Source organism: Hevea brasiliensis, chromosome 2, assembly GCF_030052815.1.
Source record: "Hevea brasiliensis isolate MT/VB/25A 57/8 chromosome 2, ASM3005281v1, whole genome shotgun sequence".
In the NCBI taxonomy this organism is placed as follows: Eukaryota; Viridiplantae; Streptophyta; class Magnoliopsida; order Malpighiales; family Euphorbiaceae; genus Hevea; species Hevea brasiliensis.
Window position 1 is genome coordinate 111,919,605 of NC_079494.1, and position 11,463 is coordinate 111,931,067.

At 33.7% G+C, this 11,463-nt stretch overlaps 1 protein-coding gene across 4 annotated transcripts; it reads left to right on the forward strand.

Annotated features, from left to right (window-relative positions):
* Positions 1–2,677: 2,677 nt before the first annotated feature.
* On the forward strand, positions 2,678–10,955 carry LOC110660946 (ABC transporter C family member 4). 4 transcript variants are annotated; one of them, XM_058138888.1, is made up of 12 exons: positions 2,678–3,058; positions 4,019–6,191; positions 6,536–6,856; positions 6,959–7,045; positions 7,133–7,765; positions 7,959–8,123; positions 8,385–8,679; positions 9,122–9,336; positions 9,614–9,919; positions 9,991–10,054; positions 10,161–10,400; positions 10,528–10,955. In XM_058138888.1, the coding sequence occupies exons 2-12, from the start codon at positions 4,104–4,106 to the stop codon at positions 10,626–10,628; spliced, it is 4,515 nt and encodes a 1,504-aa protein (XP_057994871.1). In that variant the 5' UTR covers positions 2,678–3,058; positions 4,019–4,103; the 3' UTR covers positions 10,629–10,955. The 4 variants fall into 4 exon arrangements, with proteins under 4 accessions (XP_057994871.1, XP_057994873.1, XP_057994870.1 ...); XM_058138887.1 differs by lacking the exon at positions 2,678–3,058 and adding an exon at positions 3,567–3,721; XM_058138889.1 differs by lacking the exon at positions 2,678–3,058 and adding an exon at positions 3,572–3,752.
* Positions 10,956–11,463: the final 508 nt, after the last annotated feature.

An 11,463-nucleotide genomic window follows, 5' to 3' on the forward strand; every position in this document is an offset into this window, starting at 1 on the left:
TCTAAATGACACAACAGCCTGTAGCTTGACGTCATCTCTGACGGACAAGGTACTACTGCGTATGCTTTCTCTATCTATTCATTAAATTTTGTTCAATTTTCCTGCAATTAATGTTGCGACGACCAAGACTTGAAAATATGGACCCAATAATCACAGCACGTGATACTTTAATTACGTTGAATGGAATTTCTTCAATTCCTTAGAAAACAAAATACTACATTCAATTATTTATTTATTTTTAATACAATATTTTTAATTAAATTATAACTTAAAACTTCACAATTTTAGTAAATATTTAATATTAATAAATTAAAATTTATTTATTTATTGCAGAAATTCACTTCGTTTTTTTTTGTCTAATTTTTTTTAATTTTCCTCTTAAATTATTATCAGATAGTTGTTTAAAAAATAGTATACTGTTACCATGCATTCTCTGCTAGTAAAATAAAGTAATTTATTTATTTACAAACAATAAATTTTTGTCTAATTATATGTGTTCCACCTCCAAATGACTTGTCTTTTGGCATAGTTCCTAGCCTAGCTAGCAGATTCCGTAATGGAGCTAGTTAATTATGGAGTTATTATGATGTGACTAAACTTTAAATATAATATATAAATAGATATAAAAGACATATATGAAATTATTATTTTATAAGTATGAGGAGTTCAACATCATTTATGTTTTTGCTTTTTCATTTTAACGTAATAAAATTTTAAAAATTTAAATTTAAATTTAAATTTATTAAATAAATTATATATATTTAATTACTAAATAAAGCGAGATCAACCATGTATGTATCTAGTGAATGAGCAAAACTTTCATTTCCCTATCAATGAATAATTAGCTATTAACTATACAGGTCATATGGTTGAAGTGGAGTGTTAAAATAACCATTTATGAAACAAAATAATATTTTAAAAAGATATACTAAAATTTTTTAATTTATATTTATATTTCATTTATAACAATTTAAAAATTGTAAATGGTCTCTTAATTCAATTTTTTTTAATAATCGATTATTTTTAAATATAAAATTTCAAAATAAGTATAATTAAATAATGTATAATTAAACAATTATACAATATAAATAATTATGCAATTGTTTAAATATAAACAATAAAAATAATTAATTAAAAAATAATATGTTTTAAAATTAACTAATATATTTTCTATATTTAAATAATTTTCTTAAATATAAAATTTAAATGAATAACCTAATTTATTAACAAAATAAAAATTGAGGGATATATTTATTTAAAATTATATATTTCAAATTAATGATAATTAGGACGGAGAGACCATCTATTAATAAAATGACACCTTAAAAAATAAAATTTCTCATAAAAATGTAAAAACTTACCTGTAATTTTTTAAAGACTAACTTGTAATTTACTTTTATAATGATTATAACCGATTAAAATTTATCTAGTTAAAGAAAATATCAAGAATTTAACAGTTCATTTATTTGCCACTATTATAAATTCTGAGTCAGATCTTAAAGAGTAGGGTTTTATCCTTCTTAAATTTATTATAACCGTTATATTATCTAATTTATGATAATGTTATGCTGGCTTTTATTAAAAAAAAAAAAACATTTATAATTACAATTAAATAATGTATACATATACCTAAGACCTTTTAATTTCAGATCTTCAATTTATTTAATTTTACGAGCATATTTATCTCATTGGGTAAAACTACTGTTTATGATATGAAAATTTTGACATGGTGATATAAGAGTGACAAGGCTTGGAAAAATACTGAATTTAGCATCATATAATAATTAAACACATATCACCCACGAATTAGCCATGTTTCCTTGACCCTTTGCTTAAAGAGTTAAAAAAAAAAGATAAGGCTCGGAGAAATGAAATGACTACCAATTGGTGACAGCTTCCATTCATTTGGCTTTCAAAGAAAAAAGGTAGTTGTAGGAAAGTTTAAAAAGTAGTGAAAAACATTATTAGTTTTTCTATTTTTCTTTCATGTATTTTTTTCTTAAAATTAATTTTAATTTAGTTTATTTTTAAATTTTATAATTATTTTATTTTAATTTTTAATTTAAAATTAAAATGATATATAATTAAAATATTTATTCAAATATATATAGCAAAATATAAATATGGTGTAAAAATAAATTATTATTTAACAGATATAAATAAAATTATATTATAAAAAATTTTACTGAATAAAATGTTATTTAATTATAAAAACATATTATAAATAAGGGATAATGTACATAAAAAATTTCAAACTTTAAATTCTTTAACAATTGTACTCAAATTATTAAATTTTTAACTGGTTTATAATTACACCATACCATCTATTTCACCATTAATTGTTCAAAAAATCTCAAAAGTTTTTTTTATAATTGTATTTTAATTTTTTAATAAATACATATGAATTTTGAAATTCATTAAAATTAAATAGTGATCATATTTTGAATATGACAGATGTATTTAGTTAAATTCATGTGATGATCGGATGAGTGGATGCATAGAGATGGGAGATTTTATTTCCTTATAATTCTTCCCAACATTCATTTTATAGATTTTGTTTATATAAAATTGGCTCTAAATAAAATAATGAGATATATATATATATATATAGAAAAAAAAAAAGAAATACATTTGCAGTGACAATGACGAGACCATAAAGCCAATCGGGCGTAGCCTCTAGAAGACGAAGAATAGTTGCGGGTGCACAGTGATTGGAGAGTGGTTAGCACGCTAAACTGTATGGAGTTGATAAATGATCTGCGATAAGCCGATTACTGATTAACAAGCTGCCGAGTGCATCAGTACAGAAATCGAAGAAAATGGAGCAAAATTGTAAATAAGACAACTCAAAATTTCCTTCTCTCTCTTTCTGCCAATATTGCTATCTGCAGCATCTCTACATGTTTCTGAGGCGATTACCGTTTTGCTTTTCTCCATATCTCTGCAAGCGACAGAGACGCTGACTCTCTTCCAAGGACTCTCACCTCTTTTATATACTTATGTACAAAATAATAGACACCATCTAGCAGCAAAACCTTTCATTATACGGCACCTCCGTGTATGTCTTTTCCTTTTTCCTTTCTGGACCCAGAATGGCAGAAACTAGTTTATTGTATGGCACTGTAGTTTTAGCATGAGTAAGCGTCTCCGTTTCCTGGAAATTCTAGTGGCGGAGGTGCATATTGGTTCTGGATTTTGCATGGCTTGATCCTGGTCCCTTTTTTTGTGTGTTTTTTGTTGTCTTTTTTTTTTTTTCAAAAAAATCAAGTTAAAAGGGTTTATAATTTTGCTGTTTGATTTTGTCTTTTATAATCTTTATTTTTTTGTCCGTCGTTAATTAATCAACTCGATTTAATTATTGCAATTTACTGCCATAAAGTTTCAAATTTAAATATTAATCAATGCAAATTGAAAAAAAAAAAAATAATGAACTTATGTTTCCTTCTCCAAGTTAGTTAGCTTGTCTTTCAAGAAAACAGCTACCTGTTTTTTACTTGGTTCAAATTATTTAGAGATTTTTTAAAAAAAATATATTTTCTTCATCTTCTCTTTATATATTTGTTTTCTTGAGTTTATATTACATATCAAAGATCCAGCCTCTGCAACATTTCCCTTCATGAACTTTTTCTTTGACGGGATGTCTCTCTTTTTCAATGCCTTACTTCATGAAGTATTTTATGTACGACGAATATTTTACCTGCAGTCTGAGGCATAGTGCATAGTACGTTCTGCTCGCTCTTTGTAACTGAAAAGTGGGAGCTGCTTCCAGCTTTGTGATTCTTATTTTCCTTTTTTTTCAATGGATCCAATTTAGTCTGTTTTTCTTTTTTCGGTATTTTGGATTTTTTTTTTAGCTAATGCAATCTCGAGTTTGGTCAGTGGCGCCACGCTTTTTGACTATAATTCGGGAAATTAAACAGTGTTTTTTGGTGACTAATTCATTTTTAATCTTGAAGTGTGGAGCCAATGATTAATTATGTTGTTCTTACGAATTATTTTTTCTGTTAAATTTTTTCAGGCAGCAAGAGCAAGAGCAAGGAGATTGATCAGAACCCAACAGTATTGATTTTCTCGTCTAGTTAAGGGCTTAAGGAAGTTAAAGCATGTCTTCTCCACCATGGATTACCTCCCTCTCTTGCTCAAGCTCTGTTGTTCAATGTTCTGGGGACACATCCCTTTCATTGATATTTCAATGGTTGAGGTTCATATTCCTCTCTCCTTGTCCTCAGAGAGCTCTGCTATCTTCTGCTGATCTTTTGTTCCTGCTTGTTCTCCTTGTGTTTGCGGTTCAGAAGCTCTTTTATAGATTCACCTCCAGCTCCATCTCTGACATCAACAAGCCCCTTATTGGAAACAACAGAGCTCATATTACAACTAACATCTGGTTTAAGCTCTCTTTGATTGCAACAGTTCTCTTGGCTTTGGTTTACACTGTTATCTGCATTCTAGCATTCAGTGGAAGCAAACAATTTCCATGGAAGGTAGTTGATGGGCTGTTTTGGTTAGTCCAAGCAATAACTCATGCAGTGATTGCAATCCTGATCATCCATGAGAAGAGATTTCAAGCTCTTACCCACCCACGTTCTCTTCGAATTTATTGGGTTGCAAGTTTCATCGTCATTACTTTGTTTATGTCATCTGGGATCATTCGTTTGGTTGCTCAAGAGTACAACCTTATAGCGGATGATGTAGTTTCTATAGTTTCTTTTCCTTTATATCTTGTTATTCTTTCTGTGGCCATTGGAGGATCAACAGGGATTACAGTAAACAGAAGATCTGATACAGTGATAGACGTTGATGAAACCAAATTACATGAACCTCTTTTGGGTAAATCCGACGTAAGTGCCTTCGCTTCAGCTTCGCATATATCTAAGGCCTTTTGGCTTTGGATGAATCCCCTGCTGAGTAAAGGCTACAAATCTACTCTCAAGTTAGACGACGTACCAACTCTTTCACCCGAGCATAGTGCAGAGAAAATGTCTCAGCTTTTTGCTTCCAATTGGCCTAAATCGCATGAAGAATCTAAGCACCCTATTAGGACCACATTGTTGAGGTGCTTTTGGAAGGAAATTGCTTTTACCGCTTTCGTTGCAATTGTGCGGCTCTGTGTCATGTATGTTGGGCCTATTCTCATCCAAAGTTTTGTGGATTTTACTGCCGAGAAAAGAAGCTCCCCCTATGAAGGATACTACCTTGTCCTGACTCTCCTTGCTGCGAAATTTGTTGAGGTTTTAAGTCTTCACCAATTTAACTTCAACTCTCAGAAACTGGGAATGCTTATAAGGTCTACTCTCATCACTTCTTTGTACAAGAAGGGCCTGAGATTATCCTGTTCTGCTCGTCAAGCTCATGGGGTTGGACAGATTGTGAATTACATGGCTGTTGATGCCCAACAACTCTCCGATATGATGTTACAGCTACACTCTATATGGCTGATGCCATTGCAAGTTGGTGTTGCTTTAGTGCTCTTGTACAATGCACTTGGGGTTTCTGTGATCGCTGCATTGATTGGAATAATTGGCGTTATTGTGTTCATCGTGTTTGGCACTCGAAGAAACAATGGATTCCAATTCAATTTGATGATAAATCGTGATTCAAGAATGAAAGCAACAAATGAGATGCTTAATTACATGCGTGTTATCAAGTTCCAGGCATGGGAAGAACACTTCAACAAACGAATCCAAAATTTCAGAGAATCAGAATATGGATGGCTTTCTAAGTTTATGTACTCAGTTTCTGGCAACATTATTGTGTTGTGGTGCACTCCGTTGGTGATATCAACCGTTACATTTGGTGTTGCTCTTCTGTTGGGAGTGCCACTTGATGCTGGGACAGTATTCACAACAACATCTATCTTGAAAATCTTGCATGAGCCTATCTGGACCTTCCCACAGTCTATGATTTCACTTTCTCAGGCGATGATATCTCTTGAAAGGTTGGATCGTTACATGCTCAGTAAGGAATTGGTGGAGCAGTCGGTGGAAAGAGTGGAGGGTTGTGATGGTATAATTGCCGTGGAGGTTAAAGATGGTGCTTTTAATTGGGATGATGAAAGTGAAGATCAAGTTTTGAAAAATATAAATTTCGAAATCAAGAAAGGGGAACTTACTTCTATTGTTGGGACTGTTGGATCCGGGAAATCCTCTCTCCTTGCCTCAGTTCTTGGTGAGATGCACAAAATATCAGGAAAGGTATGGATGGTGACATGAAATTTGAAATTTTCTTATTTTTCTTATTTTCTTGTTCTGCAATCTTGTCATGGAAACTATATGATTAGATTTCACTATTACTACAACAGTACATCAGAAACTGTTCTTACCTGTGTTGCAGTGTTATCTTATGAAGTTTCTTTTATCTTCGACTTTTTGTTGCCTCCAGATCTCTTTATTCTTGCCTCACAGAGTCGGTCTGTGGAAGATGTATTTTCGTATTTCTCATTTGTAAATCTTTGCCCGCTATGTTTCAGAATGAATACTTCAAATTTGTTTGGTTTTCTCTGGTGTTCTTATAAAGTTGCATTGTCTTCCTTGAACAGGTCAGGGTTTGTGGAACAGCAGCCTATGTTGCTCAAACTTCGTGGATTCAAAATGGAACCATTCAAGAGAACATCTTATTTGGTTTGCCAATGGACAAGGAAAAATACAATGAAGTCATAAGGGTTTGTTGCTTGGAGAAAGAATTGGAAATGATGGATTATGGAGATCAGACTGAGATTGGAGAGCGTGGCATCAACCTCAGCGGTGGGCAGAAACAGCGGATACAACTTGCCAGGGCTGTTTATCAGGATTGTGATATCTATCTTCTTGATGATGTTTTTAGTGCTGTTGATGCACATACCGGATCTGATATATTCAAGGTATTTCTATTTGCTTGCTTTCTTGTTTAATGTATATCCATTCTATATAGAACATGTTGGGAAGTATATGGGCAACTAATTTTATATCCATTCCTTTTGCAGGAATGTGTGAGAGGAGCACTGAAAGGCAAGACTATCTTACTTGTAACACACCAAGTTGACTTCTTGCATAATGTTGATCTTATCATGGTAAGTACCTATTTTATTTCTATCTGACTTCGCACACAAATATTTATGGTTTGTGATTTCTGAAAAGAGTTGTTTCCTCAATACTAGGTCATGCGTGATGGAGTGATAGTACAGTCGGGAAAGTACAACGATCTAATGGAGTCTGGCATGGATTTTGGAGCACTAGTTGCTGCCCATGAAACTGCTGTGGGACTTGTAGAAGAAGCTGGAGCCACAATACCTGGTGAAAATTCTCCCAAGCCACCAAAGTCTCCTCATGCCCCCTCCAACGTTGAGGAAGCCAATGGTGAAAACGAATATCTAGATCAACACAAGTCAGTCAAGGGAACCTCAAAGCTCATTGAAGAAGAAGAAAGAGAAACTGGTAAAGTGGGCCTGCATGTGTATAAACAATACTGCACTGCAGCTTTTGGATGGTGGGGTGTTATAGCGGCATTGTTATTGTCAATAATATGGCAAGTATCTCTAATGGCTGGTGATTATTGGTTGGCATATGAAACTTCAGAAGAACGGTCTGCTGTTTTTTACCCTTCTATGTTCATTACTGTCTATGCAATTATTGCGGCTATTTCGGTGGTGCTGTTAACGATGAGAGCATTTTTCATTACAATCATGGGGCTTAAGACAGCTCAAATTTTCTTTTGGGGTATTCTTAACAGCATCTTGCATGCACCCATGTCATTCTTTGATACCACACCTTCAGGAAGAATATTAAGCCGGGTGAGAACAAAAAGACTCAATTATGCTACTTCTTCTTCATTTTGTTGAGGCATGTTTTCATTTAACAATAGTGCAGAATGTATTTTTTGTGCCTGCTAAACAATGAATGCAAAAACAGAATGGTTTTTTGGCTAAAGATGCTCAGACTGATGTGAATTTTTTGGTTTCTCTCGACTTGTTTTGTTCTTTTCAGGCATCATCTGACCAATCCAATGTGGATTTTTTCATTCCCTTCGTTTTGGGCCTTACAGTTGCCATGTACATCACACTGCTTAGCATCATCATTATTACATGTCAATATGCCTGGCCAACAGTTTTCTTATTAATTCCACTGGGTTGGCTGAACATCTGGTACAGGGTATGAGGTTTCATTTTATCTTTTTAATCTTTAATTTCACATTATAAAAAGAGAGTTCACAATGTCGCACAGAACATAAGTTACACATGTAAGCAAATTTCTTTCAGCAAATCTCTTACAGTGTGAAAGATTTCCTGCTAAGGTCTTTCACATAATGTTATAGACCATAATTGTGTTTTTCATTTGTTTTACCCTAACTGAATGCCTGTACTTAAAATGATTTACCAAATTACTGATACTTTTTCCCTTCTTGGATTGCAGGGATATTTCCTTGCAACTTCTCGAGAATTAACTCGCCATGACTCAATCACCAAAGCTCCCATTATCCATCACTTCTCTGAAAGCATCTCAGGAGTTGTGACAATTCGTTCTTTCAATAAGCAGGAGAGATTCTCTCAGGAAAATGTTAACCGAGTTAATGCCAACTTGCGTATGGACTTTCATAATAATGGATCAAACGAATGGTTAGGTTTTCGTTTGGAACTGATTGGGAGCTTTATCCTCTGCATGTCTGCTATGTTCTTGATTGTGTTACCTAGCAGTATTATAAGGCCAGGTAATTACATACTAGTATTTATGTTCATATACAACACCTCTCATAGATTTGCTGCTTCAAATGCGTAATTTATGTTCACTTGATAAAATGAAATGTTTGGAACAAGTCATTTGAAATATCTTAAATAAAAGAATCCTATACGCAGGAAGTCATACATGTTAATATATATAATTTTGAATGGTCAATTTAATGCGCTAAAATATCAGTAATGTTTATATTCTGGTTGATGAATTTTTTTTTTTTTGGTTCTTTGATGATCACTCTCTTATGTTGTTATATTATGTATTGCTATTAGATTAGTCAACTTAATACTTGTATGAAGTATTTGCACATTCTTTCATTGCCATTGTTCTGCTCTACGAGAAGATGATAGTTTCTTATTCCATCGATAGCTGTTACATGTTTCAATAGCAGAAAACTAACCTGATTCTGCATAATGTAGAGAATGTTGGTTTATCTCTCTCCTATGGGTTGTCCCTCAATGGTATGCTGTTCTGGGCCATAAATATGAGTTGCTTTGTGGAAAATCGAATGGTTTCTGTTGAGAGAATTAAGCAATTCACAAATATTCCATCCGAAGCAGCATGGGAGATAACAGACTGGGTTCCTCCTCCAAGCTGGCCTGCCCATGGCAATGTTGATCTCAAAGATTTGCAGGTATAGGCCCTAGTCTAATTCTGACTAAATCTTAAAAAATAAAGGAGAAAATTTATCTCAGCATTTGTTGTATGAGTAGAATGCATCTACAATTTATAATACCTTTTCAGGTTTATTGTAGTGCCAAGGGAAATGAGCTAGTTAGATCCAAAACCCAGCAGAACATTACACATTATCTCTAGGGAAAATGAATAATAATTACAAATGCAGTTGGTATCTTCTTTTATGTATATAGCATCTTTTAACCAACGGCATGCACTGAATTTTTCGCTAACAGGTTAAATATCGTCTGAACACTCCTTTGGTTCTCAAAGGCATTACTCTCAGCATTTATGGAGGAGAGAAGATTGGTGTTGTTGGACGTACAGGCAGTGGAAAATCAACTTTGATCCAAGTTTTCTTTAGGCTGGTGGAACCAACAGGAGGGAAAATAATCATTGATGGCATAGACATTTGCAGGTTAGGACTCCATGATCTTAGGTCTCGCTTTGGGATAATTCCTCAAGAACCTGTCCTCTTTGAAGGAACGGTGAGAAGCAACATTGATCCTATTGGACAACATACAGATGAGGACATTTGGAAGGTAAGCATACCTATAATCACCTTTGTTTTGTATTATAGTTTGCATTAGTTGAAATTTTTTTCGTTTTGTAGAGTCTCGAACGCTGCCAACTAAAGGATGTTGTGGCTGCAAAACCTGAAAAACTTGATGCTTCTGGTATATGATATTCGTATGCTACATTTATAGTTTGCTCTTCTAATATTCTGCTTTGCGTCGATCATTTACGTAATTGGAAGTTGCTAAAATCTTTTTAACTTGATAGTGGTTGAAAATGGTGACAATTGGAGTGTGGGTCAAAGACAGCTTCTGTGTCTGGGGAGAGTAATGCTAAAGCGCAGTCGGCTGTTGTTTATGGATGAAGCAACTGCTTCAGTTGATTCAAAAACTGATGGTGTAATTCAGAAGATTATCCGAGAGGACTTTGCAACTTGCACAATTATTAGCATTGCTCACAGAATACCCACAGTCATGGACTGTGATAGGGTTTTAGTTATAGATGCAGGTGTGTAATCTCTTCCTGTTTTTGTTATGGTCCAGCGAACGGAGCTGCAGAAAATCCTCCTGGTAAGTGTTGCTTTGCTTGCCACATGAAATTCTTGCTGATTCCTCTTTATTTCTTCTTCATTCAGGATGGGCAAAAGAATTTGATAAACCATCTCATTTACTTGAGAGGCCATCACTCTTTGGAGCACTGGTTCAGGAGTATGCCAACCGTTCAGCTAGATTATGATGAACCAGGTTTTTTTTTCCCTGCTGCTGCTAATCTTGTGAAGACCACAACCTGATTTGCACAAGATATCATTCCACTAAGCTTCAAAAGAAGATCCTTCTCATTTAAATGTACCAGAAAATTATATCTAAATTTTCACTTCCCATTATACTTTGATCGTAATGTAATGATCAAATCATAGAAAACATGATTAGTGTTATTGACAGTTAATGTAAGTAAACGATGTTAGCGTCTCTCATCTTTGGAAGAACATCAATTATCTAATGTACCAATTCCAATGATCAATATATTATTCTAGGACTGCATCATCTGGAATTTTATTGCTTAGCTAAACAGCGTAACATTGATGCATGCAACACCATGTTAAAAACACCTACTAATCTAAAGGCTTATGGGGACCAATTTGATGCTCCATGGCTGCCAAAGCTGGTAGATCAATTGGCTTTCCATCTCCACGAGCCAAAGCTGGTACAGGGCAATGGCCTATTGCCACCTCCCACTAGCAACAACTAGTGGCGACACAAAGAAAGGCAAGAAGCTGAAGGGGAGAGGAGCCAAGGGGGAAAAAATGAGCGAGCCATTAACGGGAAGACGACTTAAGTGATTCTTCGCGGAGAGGCATTTCCACGAATTCAACGAAATTGCTTCCAAGGACTGTATTCGAGTGGCGGAACAAAAAATTTAAGTTAGGAGAAAGAATTTCATTAAAAATTTTGTATTTACAATTTCACACATACAATTATAAAAATAAAATACAAATAAATAATTAAAAATTAATAAAAAATTTCATCAATTTTTTTCATCTGTCTTATGCTAAATTTATAGTTCATTAAAA